Source organism: Amblyomma maculatum, chromosome 7 (genome assembly GCF_055883805.1).
Source record: "Amblyomma maculatum isolate TAMU_Amacu chromosome 7, ASM5588380v1, whole genome shotgun sequence".
Taxonomy (NCBI): domain Eukaryota; kingdom Metazoa; phylum Arthropoda; class Arachnida; order Ixodida; family Ixodidae; genus Amblyomma; species Amblyomma maculatum.
In genome coordinates this window covers 101,521,233-101,547,790 of record NC_139350.1, presented here as the reverse complement: position 1 = coordinate 101,547,790, position 26,558 = coordinate 101,521,233, and the positions used below count along the sequence as shown (strand labels likewise).

The 26,558-nt window shown below is 47.2% G+C and overlaps 1 protein-coding gene across 1 annotated transcript in view; it reads right to left on the bottom strand.

Annotated features, from left to right (window-relative positions):
• LOC146184159 (kelch-like protein 10) overlaps positions 1-19,297 on the bottom strand; it is a 32,024-nt gene extending 12,727 nt beyond the window's left edge. Inside the window, exons 1-3 of the mRNA XM_084608498.1 lie at positions 19,067-19,297; positions 15,278-15,484; positions 7,853-8,061 (exon numbers count right to left, since the gene is read on the bottom strand). Of these exons, the coding sequence (XP_084464624.1) occupies positions 7,853-8,061; positions 15,278-15,484; positions 19,067-19,297 (647 nt within the window). The remainder of the gene's footprint in view (positions 1-7,852; positions 8,062-15,277; positions 15,485-19,066) is intronic.
• Positions 19,298-26,558: the final 7,261 nt, after the last annotated feature.

The window sequence follows — 26,558 nt, the reverse complement described above, 5'->3', positions numbered from 1 at the left end:
TGTACAGCCTCCTGATTCCACGATCACCCACACATATGCATCACGAACTGACGTCGGAACGGCTGCTAACTCAAATGAGAACTGCAACGAGGTAGTGAAGCATACCATCGGTCATTACATAGATCCTCCCCTACAGCGACTTTCGAGCCCCTGCCAATGGTCGCCACTATTCAAGACCTCGCAAAAGCACCCCCCAACCCTATCGGTTATACAATATACACTGATTCAATACAGGCTATACACGCCATTCATGCGGGTCGCATTCCAGAAGAACTGCAGGATGATCTGAGCAGAACTCTCACCAAACTACGTCTCAAAACTGTCACACTGAGGTGGATTCCTGGCCATGCTTGAATCGCAGGCAATGAGGCAGTGCATCGCCTCGCCCGGGAATTCCAACATCAGGCTCATGGGATTCCCTGGCCTTATTCATCTAAGTGGGACACTACTCTTCACTACAAAAAGGAATCAACATCGACTACAGCAAGATTAGAGAAACTCTTCGTACACTTCCTATTCCTGATAAATATCTCACTACCACCCAAATACGTATTCTTAGACGCATACAACTAAATACACTGTTTACGCCCGCCCGATCGTTTCTATACCGAATCAGACATTCATCCACATGCCCAAATTGTTCAGAACACAATTCCAACTTAGAACATTGCATGTTTTCCCAGCCGCAATTCAATCACCTCACTTTCCAAGCTGTCCTCCCTCAGCGTGGTAGGCTTGGTTAGCTTCTGACCAGCTGAAAGATCAGTTGGCCTTGATGACCTTAGCCCAGCACATCCTTGACTCCTATTTATGCGCGAAAGTGGTTTCTACCTCCTTCTCCTGTGTCCAAACGGACTGTTCGCAATGTTTCTATCAAACGTCCGGCGCGTAGGTGCATTTTCAGAAACTCGAATGAAGTTATCAGCCACACGACGTGCCTTCACATCCACTTCTGTTGGTTCCCGTTAAATCAACTCTTCCATAGGCCCCATCTCGACTGCTACGCGGTTCGTTGCGTTCGGCAGTCTCACCTCACCCTTTGGCAAGCCGTTCTCTCTGTTCGGACGTCTCCGCTGCTCTCTTTGCCTTCTTAGGCACATTCTCTCTTTGCTGCTATGCGCTGCTTTTCAAGCTCTGCCGGCGGTTGCGTTTCCATGGAGCCGAAACGGAGGGTCGTCTGTGCGCTGAGCGATGTCAGCGCAAGATCATCAGGTGATCGAAATTACTCCGTATCCCCCCACTACGACCGCTCTTTCTCTCTTTTCACTTTCTAACCTTCCTTCTTACCCTACAGCGTGACTCAGGTGTCCACAGAGCAAGTGTGAGATTCTGCACCTTCCTCTTACTGAGAACCAATTTACTATCATAAGGCTATGCATTCTGGCATCTCCACATCCAAGACGTTCTTCCCTTTGTTCGGATGTCTCTACTTCAATGAAGTTTGGTGTCTCCACTTTGCAATCGAAACATTGTGGGGGTTTAAGCATATTTTGAATCAAGTGATAGAAGGAAAGCTGTGTCTTGCCGCGATAGCCTCTAACACCAGCTTTTCAATCCGTGGTTTTTTCGTAATTTTTATTTAAATTAGGTTTCTCGGAAAATTAGATTTTTTTGCATGGACACTTACATCTAACCAGGTCAACATCAATGTTTCGTATTTTTTTTAGTATATTTTACATAGGTTTAGAAGAAAGGAAAGGCGCAGCATCTGCCTCATTCCTTCAACGTTGTTGAGCGTGAGAACCTCCGTGACGCTGACGGCTTTTTCATTGCTTTACATGAAGGGAAAGACGCAGTATCTGTCACACTTGCTTCTCTGGATACCATAAAGCGCCGTAAAGGAAAGGAGGAAGGTTAGAGCGAAAGTGGAAAGCGACAGAAAGACGAGCCGTAGTGGAGGTCCACGGGGTAATTTAAACAACCTTGGGTTCATTAACGTGTGCTGACATCGCACAGTACACGGACGCTTCTTACTTTCGTCTGAATGGAAACGCAGCCGCAGCCGTCGGGAGCGCTGACGAATCGTAAATTAGGTTTTGGGGATAAGAAGGAGCCTTATACTTTTGAGTGGATGCCATGGAATTGTGGACGCCTACACCTATCTAGGTCAAGATCATGTTTTCAAATTTTTATTGTATATTGTACATTAGTTTAAAAGAAAGGAAAGGGGCAGTTATCAGTCTTTTGACCTTCAAGGCTGTTCAAGGTGACTTCACAAAATCCAGAGCTGCCTCTCTGTTAATAATGTTTGGTTCACAAGAGAAAGACCAGTATCTGTCAGACTTGCGCTATGGGTACTTCATCCGCGCCGTAAGGGAAGAGAGCCAGGTAGAAGTGAAAGCGGGAAGAAGGGAATTGTTGCCCGGCCGCTTTGGTGCAGTGGTAAAACGGCCGACTACTGTGTCTCAGTACCCAGGTTCAGTCCCGAATGCCGGCGGCTGCGTTTCGATGGAGAAACAAGTATGACAAATACTAACCCCTTTCTCTTCTGTGAAGCAATTATTATCAATATTGTTAGTATTAGGGCGAAAGCCTTTATAGCCTCATCACTGTCATCAGCAAGTGAAATGCTTTTGCGGCGGCTCTGTTTGGTTGAGACGAGATGACGTCATGGAGGTCTCGCCCAATCACAGAGCACCACCACAGTATGCGCGAATGCTTGCCTTATACCAATCAATGAATAATCACTAATAATTGACTAGTTAAGTATTTATTACTCATTAGTAGTATTTGCGCTATAAATCATATAACTTCTGAATTACTGAACACTATGAACAAATTATTTACTAAATACTAAACAGTGACAGTTGCCTAACGAGGTGATTAATTGCTAAATAATGCCATGCAACCCGGACTACCGTATGCGCGAATGCGTGCCTTATAAGGTCATATGCCAACCGATGCCTAAAACTAAATATTTGCTCATTCCTGCCATCGCGGCCGCGCTGCCCCGGTGATTGATCGAGTAAAACTTTATTTTCCACAAATTAAGGAGGCCCTCTACTCCCCGCTCCTGGCATGTAGGCCTGAGGAACGGGGGCTGGAACCTGCATGACTAAGGACTAGCGAATATACATCGGTTAATCGCGGCCTAAGCCGCCAAGCTGACGGCTCTTTGCTGGTCAGCGGGGACGTCGCTTCGCAGCAGAGTCTCCCAGGCTCCTCTAGTTTTAATGTTGCTTAGTGCTCAAAGACTTCGGCATTTCCAGAGAATATGCTCGAGGGTCCCCCATGGCTTCGCAGGCTTTGCATTTATAATTTTTTTCCCCATCTATATGGGTATGAAACAACCAGACAGGTTTTGTGAAGTTTTCGGCTTGTAATCACTGCCAGGCTATGGCTTCTTTCTTAATATGCTACGATACGGTGCCGCCATGAGATGTCTGCCTAATCTATATTTTTCGATGACTTCGTTATAAGTTTGCAAACGCTCGTCCATATCCTGGCAGTCGGGCAGCTCCGCGTTTGCCCGGAAGTGGAGATCGCGCTCTAAATCATGGGCCGACTCCTTGCCGGGGACGGACATGTGTGCTGGGACCCGAATTAGGGTGAACTTGGGATATATTTTAGCTACAGCGGATAGAATGCGGGCGGCCTCGCTCGAGACCCTGCCTTTTCCGATATTTCAGATAGCAGTTTTACTGTCGCTAAAGATCAATCTTGCCTTCATTCCAACCAAAGTGAGCGCTATTGAAACGTTTTCAACCGTGTCTATTTTTCTGCTCCGGAAGGTGGCAGTGCCGACTGGTTCGCAGCTACCATCGACTACTGCGACGACTGGCGCCCCCAATCGGCCACTTGCAGCACATACTTAGGCAACTAATTTTACTCTGGATCCTTTGGCTCTTTTAAGCTGGGCTCCTGCTTTCTTTCCCCTTCTCTGTGGTATTCTGGGTGCATGGTGCGAGGGAGAAGAGGGACAATAATGTTCTTGAGGCATTGTAGCGGTAGGGCAACCCTGTCGGCTGTACACCTATCTGCTTTTCGACCCACGCATTCTAAGATGGTTCGACCCGTGCTTGTCCTACTTAATCTCACAAGTTGGGCGATTTTTCACCGCTTCAGCAAGTTCCGTCCAGCTGTTATGCACGCCCATTTCTAGCAGGCGTTCCGTAGAGGTGGACCCAGAGCCCTCTTGACGCAAAGCTTGATGAGCGCGTCTATCTTGTCTTTTCCATTTTTCCTGATATTGAGGAACGGTGAAGCATATCATATTCGGATTATTCTGAACGCCTTTTATCCGCCTTATCAGGCATCTGCCTTTGAGTGCAGTCCTCCTAAATACTCCTGTTATTTGCGTCGCATATGTGGGAGTTTTTTATAGTTCTGTCGTTATATCCGTCCTCTTGAATAAGAAGTCTGAGGATTCTGATTTGCTGGACGTTTGGTACGGTTTCGCCATCGAACTTAATTTCCAAGCTAAAGTCGCACTTGTGCCTCATTGATTTTGGGTTATATATGAAAAGCTGGGATTTTTGCAGGGAGCACGCGAAACCCATTTCGGCCGCGTAGGACGCAACGGTGTCCGCAGCCGTCTGTAGGCGTTCCTCTCTGCTGCCGTCGCTACCATTGTTATTCCAGAGATTAACGTCGTCGGCGTACATGCTGAACTTGAGATCTTTTATGACTGACATTAGGAGCGGCGGGAAAGCCTTTGATCACCACGTTTAAGAGGAAGGAGAAGGCACCGAGCCTTGCGGCATCCTCTTACTGCCCAAAAGGACAGTGGAGGATTCTAGATGCTGAAATTTCAGTTCCAATCTCCTCTTTGTCAGGAAATCTCTTATGTAATAATATCTTCTCTCGCTGACTCTTAAATCCCGCAGTCCCGCGACAATTGCCTGGTGTTTTACTTTCTCAAATGCTTTTGTTAGATCTAGTGCTAACATTACCTTCGCGTCTCTGGAATTTGAGTCAATGATATCGTGTTATAAACGAAGCATCAGGTCCTGCGTGCACAGGTCCTGTCGGAACCCGACCATCTCGTGCGGCCACAGGTCGTTTTGCTCCATGATGTTTGTTAGCCTTGTTTGGATTGCGCGTTCCATGAGCTTTCCAGTGCATGAGGTTAGAGAAATCGGCCTGAGGTTTTCCAATTTCGGTGGTTTGCCTGGTTTTGGAAAGAGCACAACGTTTGCAGTTTTCCACGGCTGGGGGAGAAGACCGCTATCTATGCTTCTTGAACGTAGTTGGTGAGTGCCGTTATGGAGACGTTGTCAAAGTTTCTTAGCATTCTGTCTTTAAGCTGCGCATCACTCTTTCCGTCCGGAGAAGGAGAGCGCGGCCGCCGCTCAGCGGCGCAGAAGTGCGGAGAGTGAGCCATGCTGCTGTTGCTTTCGCAACTCAACCAGGTTTCGCCAGGACTAAACCACTGCTGACTTTTTTGGTGTTTTTATGACTTTGTAATTTTTATTCTGACTTGCCTCCGTTTTCTGTGTATATATTATTCCTGAAGAGGCTTTCCTCAGCTATGCGGTTTTCTCCGGTGTGACGTGGTGTCTTTTTCACTATTTTTATTTTACCCACATGGAGACGTTGCTTTGTTTTACCTTTATAGTTTTTTTCCGGTTGTGACCTGCCTTACTGATCTGTAATCGTACCTGACAGCATTTTTCTTTTTGAAGATTGTATCTGGTAATTTGTGAGATTGATTGATATTATAAATTTGTCTTTACTTAATGGGCCACACAGAGGACAAACAGAAGATATTCGATGGCCGTGAGATCATGTTTACTGAATACCTTCGGGCATAGCGCGAGCGCTCCTGCCCGCGCCACAGCCCGCTTCTACCTTGTCCGTAACGTAACCCGGGGCCACCGAGCGATTGTCCCGATCGTGGACAAGGAAGTTTGCCTATGTTCGTGAGACCATAGCATAACGATGGGTTAGTCTGTATGGCTGCAGAAGAAGACGAAGAGAAGGAGAACATGAAGAAGGAAGAAGGAAGCATCGTGCCGGTTTGCCGGGACGATGATTCCCCATGAAGCTTGCCCAGGCCGCTGTCGGGCCACAGATCGCCAAGACCCGATGGTGGAAGCCAAGGCACGCACCCCATGGCATAGGCAGGTGAATATGTTTTCAAGTGTAGCGGCATCTTGGGTCGTGGTGTCATTGGTCGGCACGGATTGTCAGTCGGGTCAAGCATGGTCGTCCGGTTCTCTTGTTGTGTCTTGTGGTCAAGTGTGGCGTCTCGTACAGTCTCTCCGTCCTGTCTTGTGATCGGAGCGGAGGGATGGGGCGGAGGAATGGCAAGGTCTTGCTTGGTCCTGCAGACTGGGGAATCAGCCATGATATGCTTCCTAACTTTCTGCCCACGGCACAAGAAGTTGCAGGGCGCCGAATCTCCGGGCCAGGATGAGGGGTAACGATGTCATAACCGGCACCTCCATCCAAATTTACGAGTCGGCAAGCCGACGAAAACAGGATAACAGAGGACAGAGAGAAGATGTTCGATGACCGCGAGATGACGTTTACTGAATCGCAGCGGACCTAGCGCAATAGCTCCTGCCTGCGCCACTGCCCGCTTCTTCCTGGTCTGTAACAATATTTGTACACGTGCTTATGATTTTCATGTGCTGGTTTCCTTTGACGACTAATTTGTAGCTGTCATCACAAATATGCCTTATTTGCTCAACAAATAAACTTGTGTGTGTGCGTTTGTGTGTGGCTTGGCGTCTCTTTGTCAGAAGTGCAGGATGCCGGGCTTGTTGGTAATGCATAATGAAATAAACAGCGCAACGGACGGGACAAAACACGAAGGCAAGGAAACAAATACAAAGCGCCCGTGTCTTTGTCTCCTTTCCTTCGTGTTTCGTCCTGTTCCTTATGCTGCTTTTATCATTATCCTCTTTGCCCTTTTCTCGATACCGCCATTCTTTTACAAGTTTGCGATTTCTACTTACTATTCCGTCAATTCTTACTTCGTCGATTTTAGACTAAGGGAACCATTTTCAGCCGCTGACGTCAATGTCGGTAGCATTCTTCATTGTGCATACAGAATCAAATTATTGCAAGAATGTCTGTTTTTTGGAAGCGATGCTGCCTTGCTGAGGCTCGCCGCACTCCGGCTCGGGCCATGTACCCAACGCAGCAGAGCCAGCGCCTTCTCATGCGGAAGTATCTTTCTGATCAGCTGGCAGCAGATGGGGAAGCGCCGTTACTAGGGCGGCGGCACACGCGTTTTTCGTTGCCCTCTAGATTTTGTGCACTGCTTACCGAAATGAAACAATTTGTTCAGTTTTTATGCCTCCGCTGGCCTCCAGTGAGAGGGATAAGGTGATGAAGTGTTTGTTTTATATCAGAGGACTCTGAACAGAGCTCCTACCTAAGGTACGGCTTCAACTAATTTTGGTTCGAAGTGCTTACAAGTGCTTTGAAGTACATTACTTTGCTATAAATCTCGGACTGAAGGCTCCTTCGGAATGTACGTTCATCGATGTGTCGTTTGTAAGAGCGTTATTAAACTTTCTCTTTGTGTATCCAAAAAATATTTTAAATGTCACGAAAGAGCAGTTTGTTTTGCTTATGAGGTTTAATTCTTCAGTGCAGTTCAGCTACGTGAGGCGCCCTAGTGAACTACATGCGCATGGCCTTTTCCTGCCATCAAAAAGGAGGCGCAGCGGTCGGTATGGAACCCGGGTGCTCCAGTCAGTATAGGCGTGGTCCTTAACCACTGATACATCGCATACTGACAGTGCTGTTTTAAGGTTCAGCTGAGCTCGTTTGCTCGCTTATGTGCTGCAATGCAAACAACAGTTGAGTAGATGCTATCAGAAAAGCGCAAAGTCGCGTTTACTTCCGATGGCGTGTAGCGCGCTTTAGTAGTGATGCGCCCACGGAACGTGTCACTCACGTTTCTGAGCAGAGGCCGACGCGCGGGCACTGCAGCAGGAAAGGCAGGCTGTCTTCCAGCTCTGCTGCGGACATCCGGCTTCGCGTGAACCAGCGGCGGATGGCGCACAACAAGTCGACCTCGTCGCGCACGTTGAGTTCGCTCGAGGAAAATAGCTCGACGAGCAGCGGAGCTGGAACCTCTTGAAACGCGCTGCTCCTACGCCACGCCTGCACAAACCACACAAAAGGCGGGATCCGCTGTATAATTCCGAAGGTGCCAGAAAGTCCAATTGCCGAAAACCTGGCCATCTGGGTCAGCAATAAATGCGTGAAGGCAAGAGCAAAGTTCATTCATTTTTATGGAAAGGTCTGCAAGGAAAATTACAGAAGAGGTGGGTGAGATAGAACAATATTATTTTAGGTATGGATAGTATTCGGCGGCAGAATTAAAGTGAACCGGGTTGACGATGGTCGCCGCTTCGCATGGAAGATCATTCATGTATATCGCTTTCATATTAACGGACGGCAGGTTAGAGCATGCAGCATTGGAGAAGGCGGTAAAACTTTCGTTCAATATGTCATCAGTCAAACCAAACAAAAATGTTGAGCAAGCAATATTAAGGAATGCTAAAAAAACTGCCTCTAATCCTTGCTAATGCAGTTAACCCGTGATAGGTACAGAGGGTTACATTTAGTACTTTTTCCGACTTTAAAGCTATTCTCTGAAACAGCTTTTTTTTTTCTGGCGAAAGAAGAAGTGTTCACGCTTGGTTTAATAAACCCTCTTCTACAGCCTCCCTGCCCAAACTATTAACGATATTGTTCCGCAGAGACCTGTAATACTTCGTACAAGGCGTCACACTTCATGTAAATTGTAAATAGCAATATTATAATTCCTTGACTTTTCATGTAAGACTCTAAGGAGAGAAGAAACGATTTACATTTCGAAAGTAGATGTTACGCTTTAAATAGGAGAAAACAATTCTACAGCAAGTCTTTTACCCCAGCTTATAGGTGAAAATTCGAAGTCATTACAATAGTTCGTGGAGGGCTTTATTACGGGACGTCGCATAATGATTCTTAGTAAATATACATCACTATGCGCAATGTTGATGGACTCATGCTTGGTGTAATATGAGTCACGACTATAACAATAAAAAATATTCCTATACGTATTATTTTTAGTGACCGCTTACCTTATAATAATGTGCTTTGTAAGCGCTGACGGATGATACGCCGCAATATATGAGTCATTATATGACTTTGCTCACAAAACCTCTAAAGGTCACAAGAGTTTGCCTTTCGTTATTCTTGACTACATATTTTCTTATATTCTCTATAGGATCGTATACCGGCATAGTGACGTAATCAATATTTTGTACCATGGACGGTGAACGCTCACATTTGGTCATAATTCCTACTCTTGAGATAACCTTTCTAGTGTTGACGTAATATATCTATGTATTAGGCGCCTACGTATTGCGCTTGAATAGTCTCCAACTACTGCTACTACTAACATTATTACTACTACTACTACTTCTACTAAGTAAATATGGCTGACAACGTATTACTGTGGTCCCCGTTGTGCGAAATACAGTGAACTGCTTTCGATGTATTGCATTCGCATTCTCCTTATCTGCGACGTGAACGATGCGAAAATTAGGTGAACAAACATATCACTGCAAGGTTGAGCATATTCCTGACAAAAAACCTGCAAGTTCATTTTGTATTCTTTTGCGTACAGAAGACGTAAAAGTTTTCATTTCGCCAGCGAAGTTTATGAACCGACGAAATATGAGTTGCAGGCATTCAATACATATAACTCGTACATCGGAAATCTACACCTTCGCAATCGCATCACCGACCGAACGTACGCGATTTTGCTCAGCCAAGTACAATGACATGATGAGGCTGACGTTTTCGAACATTTTTTTAGGCACACGAGGCTGGCACACTAGAAGATAGAAATCAAGGGTTAGCCTCTTTGAATCGAGATTAGTTCTGTGTTTTCATTGCGACCTAGAGAAAGCGTATGCAATGTCCAGCCGGGGAGCATAACCTGTACCAGCCGATTTGCAGGGCATGGATGCACTCGCTCCTTAACCCGTACAACTTCCATGCCACCTTCGGCTCTAAAAACTCGGCGAATGGTCATGATGCCCTGAAGCGCTGAATTTCTGGTTGTAAGTATTAAAGCATAGCCTCCGGAATGAGAATTGCGCATGTCAGTAAAATGCAGAGCTCTATGTGAATATTGTTACTTAGCTGTATTCGCTGTTCGTTATGAGGATGAAGCAGTGCAACAGACTCCGAAAAGACGATGACGCTGAGTGTTGTGAAATCGGTGCCCTCATCAACGTTAGCTCTGCGGAGCGCTTTCGGACTGTAGATCTTCCACGTAACATCTCTTGGTGAAGGTGAATCTATTCGATCCCCTGTCACAAGCTGGATCTCCGCAGCGGTCGCCACGTCGGAACCACTACAATGACTACAGACGCCTCTACCTCTACAGCCGCCGCACCTGCTGTTGTCATGGCCCACCCCCGTGACCCCGGAACCTTCTTCGGGACCGACGACGTCGACGTAAACGACTGGCTAGCCCTATAGGAGCACGTGAGCAAGCACAACCTGTGGGATCCCACACTCATGCTCGCGAATGTAATCTTCTACTTGGCTGGGACCGCGCGGGTGTGGTTTGAAACCCACGAAGATGACCTAACGTCTTGGGGTATCTGCAAACAGAAGCTACACGATCTGTTCGGAAAGCCTATCGGCCGCCACATCGCCGCCAAGAAAGCGCTCGCCTCTCGCGCCCAAACGTCTACGGAGTCTTATCTCACTTATATTCAAGACGTCCTGTCTCTATGGCGCAAAGTCGATCAAGGCAGGAGGATAAAGTCGGCCATATTGTAAAAGGCATTGCCGACGATGCCTTCAACCTTCTGTTGTGCAGGGATTGCTCCACCGTGGACTGCAAGTGTGCCGACGTTTCGAGCAGGCGAAACAAAAGCGCATATCTCACCGTTTCGACCGGCTGCCGAACACGGCTGCTAGCTCCTCCTGTATCGATCGCCCGACTCCTCGACCGCCTTCTAACGACAGCACTTTGACCCGCATTGTCCGCCAAGAGCTTGAAGCAATGACTACCGCGGCCTCACTGTCGAATACACCCGACAACACCCTGGCTACTATATCACTTATTAAGGCTGTTATTCGCCAAGAAGTTGCGAATATGGGCCTCCCTTCTGCCGGCGCCATCGACACCGTGGATTCAGGACCTGCCCCTCCAGTGATTCCTGCTGCTTCATCCAGCGCCGGTTTCTCGCCCCGATATCGGTACCGCAACCCAAATGAATGGCGTACCCAGGATAATCGTCGCATCTGTTTTACTTGTTCTCGCGTTGGCCACATTTCCCGTCACTGCCGTAGCCGCTGGTATACGCCATCTCGTCAGTTCACCTACGTCGACCGCCGCGTAGGTGAACTATGCCCCTCGCTATTCCTCACCTCGCCCCGACCAGACCCGTGCTGACCCCGGTTACACTGTCCGTGCTGCCAACAGTTCACCATCCCCGCAAGCACGACGTTCGCGTTCTTGTCTTCCTCGCCGCAGTTCGCCGCCATCCTATTCTGGCCACTTACCGGAAAACTAGCCCATGCAGCTCCAGGAGGTGACGCTGCATTTATGACCCGGACCGAAAAACTTCTGTTGAACCCTGCCCTACAAAATAACCGTATCGACGTCCTTGTGGATGGAGTTCTCGTTTCTGCTCTAATTGATACAGGCGCCCAACTGTCCGTTCTCAGCTCCTCATTTCGCCGTCGCCTCAAGATAGGCCTTACGCCAGCCGTCTCGTCCACAGTTCGCGTCGTCAATGGAAGCTCTGCTGCCGCGGCTGGCATGTGTACGGCGCGAGTTACAATTGCTGACCGTCATTGTTCACCGTCCTACATGAATGCCCCCACGACGTGTTATCCTTAGCATCGACTTCTTAACAGCCCACTCTGCCCTTATAACTGCTCTAGCGGCCTACATCGCTTGGACCTTCCGCTCTGCTCTGAAGACCCCTCCTGCTCACCCCGCCTTCGATCAGCACAGTTTAGCCGCCTTCCTCCTGAAACTGCCACTTACATCCCTATGTCGCCATTTCCACCCGTCCCAGATGGCGACTACCTCGCTTGTTTCATTACTGATGTCATGCTGCAGCGGAACGTCACCCTTCTTCATCTAATCGTGCACATCTCCCAGAACCGCACCACTCTCCCTGTCCTTAACTTCAGCTTTTCAACTCATGTTCTGCCCGAGGGAATTTCATTAGCTGCGCTGTCCCCGATGACCGATTGTGCCATTTTAGCTCTGTCTACAGATCATACAACTGTCGTCCCTGCCAACACCCCCTCGTCGTCCACATCGCGCCCTGATCCGCTTAACAGCATGATTGCAGCTGATCTGCTACCTGAATTCGCCGCAGAGTTACACAAGCTTTTGTTTACCTACAGTGACCTTTTTGACTTCGGGACCCATCCATTGGGTCAAACGACAGTTGTAACCCACCGCATTGACACCAAGATACCAGTCCTATTCACAGGCGGCCCTATCGTGTTTCGCTTGCCGAGCGACGCGTCATTCAAACGGAGGTCGAAAAGATATCAGCGAACGACATAATCGAGCCTTCCAGTAGCCCCTGGGCATCCCCTGTCGTGTTGGTCAAGAAGAAGGATAACAGTTGGAGATTCTGCTTTGACTACCGTCATTTGAATAAAATATCCAAAAAAGGTGTATATCCTCTTCCGCGCCTCGACGACGCTCTTGATAGTTTGCACGTAGCCAGCTACTTTTCATCCATCGACCTTCGTTCCGGCTACTGGCAGATTTCCGTCGACGAGAGAGACCGTGAAAAAAACAGTGTTCATCACCCCTGGCGGCCTCTATCAATTTAAACTCATGCCTTTTGGCCTATGTAACGCCCCTGCTACCTTCGAACGAATGATGGACGCGTTTCTGCGCGGCTTCAAGTGGACGACTTGTCTTTGTTACTTAGGCGACGTCATTGTTTTCTCGTCCACTTTTGACAGCCACCTCTCTCGCCTTTCTACCATTGTCGAGCTATTCCGCCGCGCCGGCCTTCAACTCAACTCAAAGAAATGTAGTTTCGGCCATCGGGAAATCAAAGTCCTTGGTCACTTGGTTGATGCTTCCGGCGTTCAGCCTGACCCTGACAAGATACGTGCCGTCAGACATTTTTCCACTCCGCGTTCATCCAGCGATGTCCGAAGCTTTATTGGCCTATGCTCCTATTTCCGACAATTCGTCCCGAACTTCGCAGTCCTTGCTCGTTCGCTCACCCAACTCCTCAAGAAAGACGTTTCATTCTATGGGGGGCCTGAACAAGTCGAAGCTTTCTCAGAGCTTATTGCTGCTCTAACTGCTCCACCAGTCTTGGTCCATTTCAACCCTTTCGCCAATACTGAACTCCGTACCGAAGCAAGTGGCGATGGAATAGGAGCTATACTCGCTCAGTGACAACACGGCCGTACAAGGGTGATTGCGTATGCCAGCCGCCTCCTCTCAACACCCGAACAAAATTATTCTATCACAGAGCGAGAGTGCCTGGCGCTTGTCTGGGCTATTACGAAATTCCGCCCTTATTTGCTTGGCCGCCCTTTTACTGTGATAACAGACCATCATGTTTTGTGCTGGATTTCCTCTCTCAAAGATCCTACTGGCCGTTTGGGGTGCTGGGCGCTACGATTACAAGAATACACCTTTTCCGTCGTCTACAAGTCCAGCCGGCTTCACCAAGATGCCGACTGTTTGTCACGTCATCCCGTCGACTCCCCTAGTCCTACAGACTCTGACGATGATGCATGTGTCTTGTCTGTCTCGGCCTTTGCAAACATTGCCAAGGAACAGCACTTAGATTCTTCTCTGCATTTCATTATCCTCCGTCGTACCTCCGACCGCCCTGACCCCTCTCTCGCCTTATTTGGGCTCCACGAGAACACCCTATACCGACGTAACATGCGACCAGAAGGCACAGACCTTTTGCTCGTCGTTCCCCAACACCTGCGTTCCACCATCCTTGAACAGTTCCATAATGCTCCCACGGCTGGCCACCTGGGTGTCTCTCGCACATACAACAACCTGCGCCGACATTTCTACTGGCCGGGGCTCTACCGCTCTGTCCAGCAGTACATTGCAGCATGTCAACTATGTCAGCGTCGGAAGAAGCCCACAATTTTGCCTTCAGGTCATATGCAGACGATACCCATACCGGCTGACCCGTTTTCCCGTATAGGCGTTGAACTCCTTGGCCACTTTCCAGTTTCCGCCTCGGGGAACAAATACATCGCCGTCGCCACTGATTACGCTACTCGGTACGCTATTACCCGAGCCATCCCGACCAGCTGCGGCCACAGACGTCGCTGACTTCCTTCTAGAAAACGTGATTCTTCATCATGGTGCTCCTCGTGAACTACTAACTGACCGTGGCCGCTTTTTCCTGTCGCGAGTGGTTGACGAAATTCTCCGTTCGTGTTCCGTCCGCCACAAATTCACCACCGCCTATCACCCCCAGACCAATGGCCTCACGGAACGTCTAAACTGTACCCTCAAAGACATGCTGGCCATGTATGTGTCTGACGACCATCGAGATTGGGACGTCCATCTCCCCTTTGTAACATTCGCCTACAAATCATCGGTACATTCTACCGCTGGATACTCCCCATTTTATTTATTATTTGGCCAACATCCGTTACTACCCTTCGACACCTCCCTACCCTCGGCAGACGCCACCAGTACTTATTCCAGTGATGCCGTCGCCCGCGCTCATGATGCCCGCCGGATAGCTCATGCCAGGCTCTCTGCATCCCAAGACTCCCAAACGTTCCGGTACGACAGCCGCCACCGTGATGTCCACTACACTCCTGGATCTCTCGTTTTGCTGTGGCTCCCGTGCCGTCGAGGGGGATTCTGTGAAAAACTTTTGCCCTGTTACACTGGCCCTTACAGTGATTTGCGTCCCGTGACCGACGTCACCTACGAAGTTGAATCTGTGTTTCCGAAGTCTCCGTCCACAGCTACAACCTCCGAAATAGTGCATGTGTCCCGTCTAAAGCCCTATTATCAACGTTCTATTTTGCTAACATAGACCGCACCAGGACTGTGCTTTTCCCGCGGGGGGGGGGAGGGGTAGTGTTACTTAGCTGTATTCGCTGTTCGTGATGAGGAGTGTTGTGAAATCGGTGCCCCCATCAACGTTAGCTGTGCGGAGAGCTTTCGGACTGTAGATCTACGTAACAATATCTTCCCCAGCATCCTGTACCTTCAATAAGCACATACGCCGAATAGTTTTGGAGTAATCTTACTGGCGGTACCGGTTTGAATACGGTCTACCATTGTGCACACCTCAACCCATCACAGACCAACTAAGTCTTCGCTCACCGCATCCAAGTGCTCGTGCACGAAGGAGAACACGCTGTCGTGGAACCTCGGCCAGTGCTGATCCTGCGCTGGCTGCGCCATGCCGAGGCAGTCGTCGATGTCAGTGCTCTTCAGCACGTAGTCCAGGCCCAGGTCGCGCGCCTCATCCATGAGCAGCATGTCGGCCGCCGCCAGCACCTCAGCCACATTGTTGTTGTCAATGCGCAGCTTCAGCGATAAGAAATATAGCTTGTTTTACTGCCGTACACAATTGCAGACGATAACGTCACTTCCTAATGCGAAATTCGAGCGGTGCTCATCACCCGTTTAGGCTTTTCGATAAACTGAGGCAAAGAATTAGGGGAAGGTATGTATGTGCAATTACCAAGGTTTTGTTATTCAGACATGTTCCTCCTTCAAGAAACACTTCACTAACAGTTCTTTATTGTCATAAAGAAAGTTTCAAGTCGGAAAAATAGACGGATATAAGTTCAACTCGCTGCACCAATAGCTGGTTCTTAAATATGAGGTCTATGCAAGCATTTCGCGAGGTTGTCACAGCCGTGAGAGGCTTTTCAAACGAGAGGAACCGGATGTTCTCCCGTATAAGCTGATAAAAAATCCTGTTTGTCTATATATCTATATGGTTTATTTTGGTTTGTGGGGTTAACGTCCCAAAGCAACTCAGGCTATGAGAGACGCCGTAGTGGAGGACTTCGGAAAGTTCGACCACCTGGAGTTCTTTAACGTGCACTGACATCGCACAGCACACGGACGCCACTCCGTTTCGCCTCCATCGAAACGAAGCCGCCGAGGCCGGAATTTGACTCCGCTTCATTGGACACAGTCGACTGCTAAAATTGGTGTGGATTGATGGGATGTTAATGCGTGTCGCAAGAAGGGGGGTTCGCAGTGGACGAACAGCGGTGGCTCTGCATTTAGGCTCGGGCGGTGTACATATCGAGATCCGCCGCCACCGATCCAGCAAGGCCGAAACTCGTGCCCCGCGCAATGATTTCCTTTCCTTGGAGCATGTTCGTTGCAGTTGAACTCAACTCATTGCAGTGCTATTAAAAATAATAAAAAGTTCACAGGAAGGGAAACGCACATAATCTTTCACAATTGTTTCTGATAATTGGTTTGCGGAAAGGGAAGGCGGTGTATCTATCGCACGTTCTCCGGCAAGTGTGTGTGGAAGGTACACTGTCGCACCTGTCGTGTGGCGTTCCTTGGCGCATGTTCAAGTATGAATTGCAGATGGCAACAACGCCAGTCAATGACACATCTCGCAAAATCTTGCGAACAGATCCCGCGCACGCGAGATTTCGACCATGAACTAAAAAAGACCGTTGCGTTAACTCTTGACAGTCTCTGCCTTTCCTTTCCTATAAACCAGCACACAAAATCTGGTGGGTCTGTCCACAAAAATTCACCGGGAAGGAGAGGCATAGTGCTTAGATTTAATTTATCTATTTATTTATGGAGCTGATCATGAGAGAGAACGGCAACGCCGGGAAACAAAAGAACGGGTCCCAAAGATCTTCGCTGTAAAAGGCAGTGTTTCTTGTTCTGCGTCTCGTATATTCGCGAGATGTTTCTGCCGTGCTGTGCAATGTTAGTGCACAATAAAGAACCCCATTTGATCGATTTTGCCGGAGCCTTCCACTACGACTTCTCTCAGAGCCTGAGTCACTTTGGGACGGTAAACCTTCTGAAAAAAGCTAAAATATTATCTGTCATAGGATATAACGTGATGGTGCAGTGGTAAGAGGCACGACTACTGTGCCTGAGTATCCGGGCTCGATCACGACCGCCGGAGGGAGCAGGCAGCCCTTGATCAAGAACGGTTAAGGTGAGCTGCGGGCCATACTCCTTCGGCACAACAATGCCTCCACTCTCCCGATGTGGGACAAAATATAGCCAGTAGAGAGAATTGGGAGACCCTAAATCTAATCGCGGATCCTGAGCTTCAGCGGAACATCGTCCATCTGGCGGCGGATGCTGCTATATACGTCAAGGCTTGCGCGGCGGCCCCGTTTTAACGCGGCGGCCCCGTCTCCAAGGCCTGCGTGCCACGGGCCGGTGTGGTCGGCTCTTTTTCTGGGGGAATATAAAGTTCTTCCGATCATTCATTCTGTGCTCGCCTGAACGTTTGACATCACAGCCGAGCACGGGAACACCGCATGTCGACTTGTTTCTAGGCCGCCAAAAGTCGATCACGTGAAAATATTTGGTTGAACTTAATTGACCTTAAACGAGCTGGATGTCCTCGGATTGATCTTGAAAAGACTTTCACTGTTGACTTTCACCTTGACTTTTATATGCTTTTTCTCGTCCACTGGCAATCCAGTGGTTCTTCATTTTTTTAATAATAAGTTCGACGAAGGGCTTTCTGGCGGGCTGGTTGGTGCTGCGCTGTCTTTGTGTTCGTGTTTTCTGTCTCAGTTCATGTTTCTGTCACGCAGTTTAAGTTTGACCTTGGCTGAACCTTGCAAGTCATGGGCAGCGCATGCCGCAGAGAGCTCCTGACCTCGAACAGTGAAGCTACGGCTTCATGTTTCAAACGCCTCCACTACGAATAAAATTCCTACCCCTCCGATCAGCAGCCGACCCCTTAACCGCCCAGGCCACGCCTGTCACGTAAGAGCTATGATTTAGGTCTCCTTGTCCTGCGTTCTCGTTGTCTCCATGGCAACGCAGGGTCACGACGAAGACGGTGTCACCTCGGTCTCCAGGAGGTAGCGTATGGCACGTCTGATGCCGCCAACTATGAATACCAAGTTGGGCAACGAACGCGCACCATCGCCGCCTAGCGGAGCTACTCTGAGTCCGGAACGGAAGAAGCTGCGGTTCTGCACTGTAGGATCAGCGGAGTTTTTTGAAAATAGCACTACAATAGACGCAGCTTCAACAGCGTTTGCCTTCTAGCTCTTAAGTGGTATTAAGTGCCTCAAAAATTTTAAATTTTGTTTCTTTACGCTGATCTTTCGGAAAAGATCAGTAGTGTTTCTCTTTTTGGTGGGCACCTACTCTATTTAGGCCATGACCACTACGCGTACATCGCCTGCTCCGCACATTGTACCTGCACTGGGAGTCGCAGTGAATCACGTGGCATGACGTCACGCACACGGATCCGCTGAACCGCCTGAAGATGAAGCGTTCTATGCCAGGTGGCTGAGGTTTACCATGGACGATGTACAGCTTCTGATCTAAAAACTGGGTTTTCCGTCAATACCATTGCCCTTGGCATGCCTCAGGGAAAACGTATTGCTTATAGAGGCAGGACACCATTTCTACTTGAGCAAACCCTATGATTGAGTCACAAATTTATCCCATAGGAGAAAGGGGCAATGGGGGAGGCAGGTTTTACGCTTAGTAGGATATGGTCTTGAAGACCAGACTCTGGGCTGCGCAGGGCAGGGCTGCTCCTTTGAATGAATACTGAGTGGTTCTGGTGAGGGGTTGCGAGCGCAGCCCCCCGATTTGGTCAAGGCTGGCTCTGGCCGGGAGTAAATGACAACCCAAGGAGATATAGATTGCTCGGTAATTGAGGTGGCAGATGGCAGGACTGGGAAAATTGCGAGTCTGAATCCGGCGTTTAGTCAAAAACAGTGCGCATGCATCGCCATGAATTGTGAGGATGCAGCATTGCAGTACTGTTATTGTTACATTTCACAAAGGTTGGTGAAATTTTCTATGATTCTACACTCTCTAGGTTTCTATGGTAGCCGCTGGTGAAACCTAACGGCCAACCTCGGTTTTTTCTTCCTGCCCAGATTCTACACTCTTGTTCCCGGCGCGTAGGCTTACCTCGCCCATGTCGTAATATACAAGGAGTAGGCCGAGGTCAGCTGCCGAGACACCCTTCAGCAGCGGCCATTTGCTGGAACCGTATTCCGGGCCAAGCGCCGCCCGAAGGAAAGGATTTGCCCTGCATAGGAATGATCGGTGGGTGCTGAACTCGGAGCCGTCAGCCGTTGGAATCAAGAAGTCACAGGGCGCGTCACCGCCGGGACCAAGCAGTATCGACAAGACCGACATTTTTCCCGAGCGAGGTGAAAGCGCGTCCTGCCAAAGCTATGCACTGTCTTCTTCTTTACTCTAAGTCCACGAGCTTCGCGTGCAACATTTAACGTCTTCTTCTGCTGGGCTCCGAACTCTAATATTCCGTCTGAAAATAACTTCCCCAGTAAAGCCAGGTACCGAACCGAGAGGGCAAAAAATAATTAATTATTGGAGCGCAAGTTTAGGTGATGAAAAGGAAGTGGCCTGGGGCTGTTCCAAACTTTGACAAAGCATTTTTGTACATGTTCCCCTAGTTTGGGGTCGCATGGGGATACGACGGTCTTTTGAATTTTGCGCAGACCTCTACTTCTTGAAATTAGCAACTCCGGTTTAGCAAAAGCACTAATATCGCATGAAAAGTCCAAAGTCTTGAATTGCCGGTGCGACGCATTCTTCATCAAGATATTTGTGAATGCGGAATATAAGCTTGACACAAATTGTGCCGCGTACCCATCATTCACGATGTTCGGTGAGAGTTACTGGCATTATATTATAAGTTTGTAGGAGAGTGGAACGCTTCCCGGCCAGGCACATATTATCTTCAGTTCCGCAGTTGACAATTTAGCCCAAGGTGTATAATTGCTACAACCAATAAAGCGTTCTTAATAAATGGTGTAGACGCGACAAAAATCATTCAGAAAGACACTATTAGGAGCGAATGATGGAGCTAATGTAGAAAGCCATAAACGCGATAAGCCCACTAAATCCAGCGAGAAGAAAAGACAATATCGCGGCAGGGGACAGCGCCAACCCACAAAAAAGAAAACGCGGCGACACAAAACATGTAGGTAGTACAGAAAGGACAAGGCATAGCACAACACTGCGAACAAGAATTAACGGTCAGCGATGCTCTTTGCGATGCTGATGTTATTTCCTGTCTGGAAATAAACGGTAACAGAAAAGAATTGCATATGGGAAACGCAGGAGGATTGAATGGAATGAGTAAGGTTTTGTCTGTGCAAAAGGATTAGGACACATAATAAGTGGTAAGTGACGATGATATTTTGTTGCATAAGGAGCACCTCGGGTTACAAAACAAAGGTAATTGTAAGTGTTAGGATGGCATAATAGAGGAAGCAGTATGCAGAGACCGATCTCATATATAACTAGATTACTTGGTAATCTTGACTAGAAAACCTGACTAGATTACTTGGTAATCCTATGTCCTGTCACTGCAACGAATACCAATCCTCGCTATTACTGCATCTACGCTACCACGCATATAGCGTTTCTACATGTTCTAACAAATGTTTTTTCATTCATTTAGGCCAGTTATCTGCTGAATTCAAGTTTTTTTTTAAAAACACTCCCGGCAACCTATATTATATGGTAATATTAAATTTGACACTTCTAAAGCCCAGCTTTTGTTCAATCCCGGGACTGATTATCCCTCCCGGAAGCTCAAGTTTCATTTTATTAAACTCACCCATCGGGAAGCCACGTTCCTTTCTTCGCAACGGGCACTCCATATCTATTTAATGATGGGTCATTCACCTATAACTCCACGGGCGCCGCTCTTTATTGTGCTTAGCACAACCCAAATATATTATTATTCATCCCCCTTTGTCTGCAGCCGCTCTCCAGTGCGTATGAAGCGGAACTAGTAGCCTTCCATTCTGCTGCTTATTATGTTCTTAATACCACTCACACCACGGTATTCATTTATATACTAATCATTTGTCTCTGCTTTGTGATATTTCTTAATGCTATTAAGAAGAAGATATTTCGTTTATTGCCCCTTGCTCCATTCATGTTATTCCATATCCGGGGCCACTCTGAAATTTGTGCTAATGAGTTAGGCGACCAAGCAGCTGGTAGTGCAAGCCAATAAGGCCGATTATGCATTTCTACACTTTCACGATGTTTCGTGCCTTCACGCACACATCTTTTTCCCTTGTTTTAGGAGCACGTTTCGGCGAGAAAATTATAGCGGCATATAATTACTTCATTGGATACCTATCACGCTCAATATTCCAAAATTATGTTCGCCCCGTAATTCGCCTCAAAACTTTATCACAGGGCATGACATATTACTTTTTTATTTCAAAAAGTATGTCTTTCCTCCTGTTTACACATTGCTACTGCGGAAAAGTCTGGAGATGCTCGTCACTACTTCCACAATGGTTATTTTGCTGCTACTTTACTATCACGCTTTACAACGTCTCAAAACCCTGCTCTTCTTGAAATTCTGCCATCTGTGTAAATTCGTTTAAATTAACATGCTGCCAGATTTATTTCTCTACCTATAACCTCTGAATGTTGCTTATGGTTTGTTTTCCTACTCTATTTCTGACACTCTTTTCTTCCAAATATGTGCTCCAATTATTTATGTAACACTTTATAGTTGATTTCCATTTCTTTACTCTCATTTTCGTCCCGTGGTTCTGTTGTCTTTCCTTCAAAGTATCCCTTTTCTTTTCTACCTACCTTATTAGGATAGTGCATTTCTGGTCTGTTTCCTGTAGTGGCGTGCGCTCTGTTGTTGCCAACATCTCATTCTTGGTTTACAAGCACTAGCGGATGTCCATTTGATGCTGTACTAGAGTCTGACTGTGGTGGTAGAGAGGGTCACCTCGCAGGGTCCTGAATACCTCCTGCATGCTCTGTACAGGTGGGGGCTCCGTGCTTTGAGTACAGCATGTGGGCTTTCTGCACGCCCTTCTGCTTGCATGGAGACGCCCAAGACTGTAGTGGATAGGTTTGTCACTCATGCCTGCTCGACGAGCCTTGACATGTTCATGTGAATCTCGTCGTGGAGTGCCCACGGAGGTCGCTAGCTATCCATCTTTGCTATTACAAGCACCAGGGGATGGTCTGTTGATGCTGTTCTTAAATCTGACGGTCCTGCAGAACCACTACTATCCTCTGCACAGGGGAATTTGGAAGTTACAGCTGCCTTTTTTGATGCCTCATGCATTGATACCTGCACTCTATATCCCTCTTTGTCTCCTTCGATAATTCATTCAAAAATGACGGTTTCGATATGATTTTTAGATTTCCTGTTTTGATAATGGAACAGGCTATAGTTCGAGACTGTAAATTCGACGAAACCGATTAAATCAAACCTCTTCAATAGGGTATGTAAAGCAATATCAGCAGGAGCAAAACCATCAAATAATGTAAATTTCCTCACAGAAGCCAGTATGGGGAAATGAACAATTTTTGATCAAAAGCGAAAGTCCTGACATCTTCCTTCATAGACAAATAACGCACTAAAATATCACATTCCTGACCACACAAGTTCGAGAGTCCACTTTTATTTACCCTAAAATAAAAAATGCTGTAATAAATTTTCGGACAGCTTCAAGAAACCAAACGCCTAATTTACTTTCCAAAACCTACCCAACCCTGAAAACCTTTATGAGAAAATATTCCCTCTTCTCCTGAGTTTCTGCAAACCAGGAATGTTTCTTGTCCCTACTCGATTTTACTCAAAAAGCTATTCTCTGCTGGGTGTTCTTTTTGTATCGTTTCTCCTATACTGATTATATTTCATGAAGGGCATTACTGTTTAGTTCATGCAAAAGGCGCACCTTTATTTAGAAGAACCATCAGTACAATACTCAAGCGGGCAAGGTTTTATTCTAACAGCCTCGTTCTGTTGCCACTCACCTGCAATAATGCCCGTTGGTTTGTTATAGACATCCAAGTAAATAATTTTAATGGTTTGGCAATGTTCACAAAGTTTTGAATTGTCTATTTCGTCATGTTCAAAGTTATCCGCAAGTAAATTTATCATTTTCTGCCGGACGTGCTATGCGACAGGATTTAGCTCGAAAAATAGCAAACGCGACGAACGTCTTCTGCACCGGTTGGTATTGTTGCAAATTTTTCCGGTTCCTTTTTTTTTTCAACTTGCCACCAGTAAAACTCAGGTTCTTTGTCGCCTTCATCATCATCATCAGTCTGGCTATACCAAATGCATGGCGAAGGCCTCTTCTATATTTCTCCAATTAACCCGGTTCTGTGCTAACTGCGTCCACTTGACCCCTGCGAACGTCTTAACCTCATCCACCCACCTAACTTTCTGCCGCCCCCTGCTACGCTTTCCCTCTCTAGGAATCCAGTTTGTTACCCTAAGCGACCATTTGTTATCCTCTCTTCGCACTACATGTCCTGCTCATGCCCATTTCTTCTTAATTTCCACCGGAATGTCGGTAACATGAGGTATTTCTCTGACCCACTCTGCACGCTTCCTATCTCTTAATGTTACCCCTACCATTTTTTGTTCCATAGCCCTCTGAGTTATTCTCAACTTAAGTAGAACCCTCTTGGTTAGCCTCCACGTTTAAGCCCCGTAGCTGAGTACAGTTAAGATGCAACTATTGTATACTTTCCTCTTGAGCGATACCGGTAATCTGCTTATCAATCTGCGAGTGCTTACCAAATGCGCTCTATCCAATTCTTATTCTTCTTATTTTCTTTTCATGGTCCGGATCTGCGGTTACTACCTTTCCAAAGTAGACATTCGCCTACTTCTTCCAGCACTTCGCTACCTAATGTAAACTGCTGTTCCATCCCGAGGATTAGTCTTCTGCGTATTGATTTTCAAGCCTACTTTTCTACTTCTCCTGTCGAGGTAATCGATCATTATTTGCAGTTCAACCCCCACGTTGCTTAGCAAAGCAATGTCATCAGCAAATCGCAGATTACTGAGGTATTCTCCATCTACCCTTATCCCTAACTGCTCCCATTCCAAGTCTCTGAGCACTTCCTCTAAGCAAGCTGTGAATAGTGCTGGGGAGATTGTGTCTCCTTGCCGAACACCTTTCTTTATGAGAATTTTGTTACTTTCGTAATGCATAACTATGGTTACTGTGCAGCCACTATATATATCTTCCAGCACTTTCACGTACTCCCTGATTTCGCAATGCCTGCATCACCGCCGAAATTGCAACCGAGTCAAATGCTTTTTCGTAATCAATGAATGCTATGTATAAGGGCTGGTTATATTCCCAACATTTTTCTGTCACCAGTTGATGGTATGGATATGATCGATAGTAGAGAACCGTTTCCGAAACCCTGCTTGATTGCAATCTAAGGTTATCCTTATCTACGCGATTGCCTTAGTAAATACCTTACACGTAACGGACAGTAATGTCTTCAAGTTCTCTTCAATTAGGCAGGCAACGTGTAGTTCACACACCAACACACATGAGACGGAGGACACAGTTGCAGTAAAACGACGAAACTTACCTTATACAACAATAATAACACACAAGTACGGAAAACTTGTTTTCAATGAAGAGGCGATTAAACTGCAAGAGAGGCTGAATAAATAAAAACTACGCGTAGCTCCACGAGCTAACACGCTAACAGCAACATGAGCTCTCTCCTCTTTTTACGACCTCTCAGTCGGGGCTAGGGTGCCTTGCGCACCCTAGCCTTGCGCACCCTAGCCTAGGGTGCCTTGCGCACTTTTTCGTACGGTGGATGGTAAATAGGTTCATGTTCCTCCGTAGCGTTAAAGATCCGTTTTTACGTACCTTTCGCCAAGTCAGGCTTGGACTTGCCATACCCAATTTTGTTATCGGAATGGATAGGAGGAACTTCCGGATTCTTTAAAGAAGCCTTTCCTGGTGTCTGATTTCTGACTGCCAGGTTTTCTATGAATTACCTAAGCAATGTCAGGCTACAAACATTGTAGAGAGACTTAGGAGATACAGTTTCCGGAGCCCATGTACAGGGCTTTATACTCTGAACGCCGAGGCACTAATGTTTTGAAGAGGGTCAAGAGGATGCAGGTCCCGCCAGGAACAAAAAATTCCTTTTTCAAACTGCACACCGGAACATTATCTGTAAAGTGCTTCCAAGTAAAAATAGCTTTTTCCTACCATGGGTAACCAACTGACGCAGCTGTAAACAATACCCAAATATATACATCACGTATTTTCGCACTGTTGGAAAGGGGTTTATTTCTCGCAAGTGCTACAAAGGACTGTTAAAGAGGGGCTAACGCTCACCTCGTATTGAAGTAGATTTTTGCCTGCAGATAATGAAGGTAGTTGTCCTTTAGACTTAGTTTTGCTCGTGGGCCTCCATTGTATATCGGTCAACCGAATGGCCGTGAATCACTGCGATATTGATCCCTGGCTAGCACACATTCACTAGCCATGAAAGTATTCACAATAATATTGAGGTTTTGAAATCTCAAACATGGGCCCCTGACTGGTTACCACGATAAGCCCTTGAACGCCCTTAGAGAATTTTAGTGCGGCAAAGTTATACTCCTAGAAGTTTGCGTCTTTTTCTGTGATATATCTTAATGTACGTATATTGAAATCGGTTAAATCCTGGCAATTCATAAAATAAAGGTCGTGGAGTAGTGGTTGAAATGCCTGTCTGTGGAGCTTCAAGGCCGAAGCTCGAATGGCGACTTTTGAGTGCAATTGTTTCCTTCTCGCTTTTTTTTTCAGGAGTAGCTTGTTATCTTACAGCTGTGCAAGTTTTTCCAGGCTGGCGTCGCGTTTCTCTACAGAAACAATGGCCACCGGCCAGAACAAAAGCTCTATTAAGAAACTGATGCAGGATTTTTCAGTAGGGTACTGCCATCGACAGGGAACACCGTGGATCACGAGCCGGCGAGAGCTGTGTCAAGGACTAGGGCCCTCCGCGCGAACACCGTATTGCTCCCGATGGACCGTAACACCCGTACGAGAAAGCCTCGTAGCTCTCCTTCTAGCACAGGCATTGTTTATCTGTCTGCAGGGCTATTTCGGACAAGTGCATCCACCACATTTTCATCAGCCGGTTGAATACTAACCGCTCTGGTGAACAACATTTTAGGTGCAACATTCTCTGGATGAATACAAGAGGATGATTGCTTCTAGTTTTCGTGCTTCGTTGAGCAGGATCTTACATCAAGGCCTGCCTTCCGACAATAACGGCAATAACGCTGTCGTTGCTTAGAGCAACAGTCGGCATCACTATATCCAGGTAGGCTACAAATGAGGCACCTTCCTGACTGTCTAAATGATGGAACATCTTTATTTCTCGTGGTGTCGACTTTGAACGCTTTTTTGAAAGAAGAGAAGTTTCTTTGCTACTGGGCCTCCTGGAAATGTTCTCCAGCCTCAGGCGTTTTACGCAGTGGCAGCACGCTCTTCCTCGAAGGAAATTCGGTAAACCGCTATGACATTTCCTTATTAACTGTTCAGCCACCACGAACTCACGCAACGCATTGAGCGATGGGTCGTACCCGACATCTTAAAGGACTGTGCAAGCAGACTGCGTATTG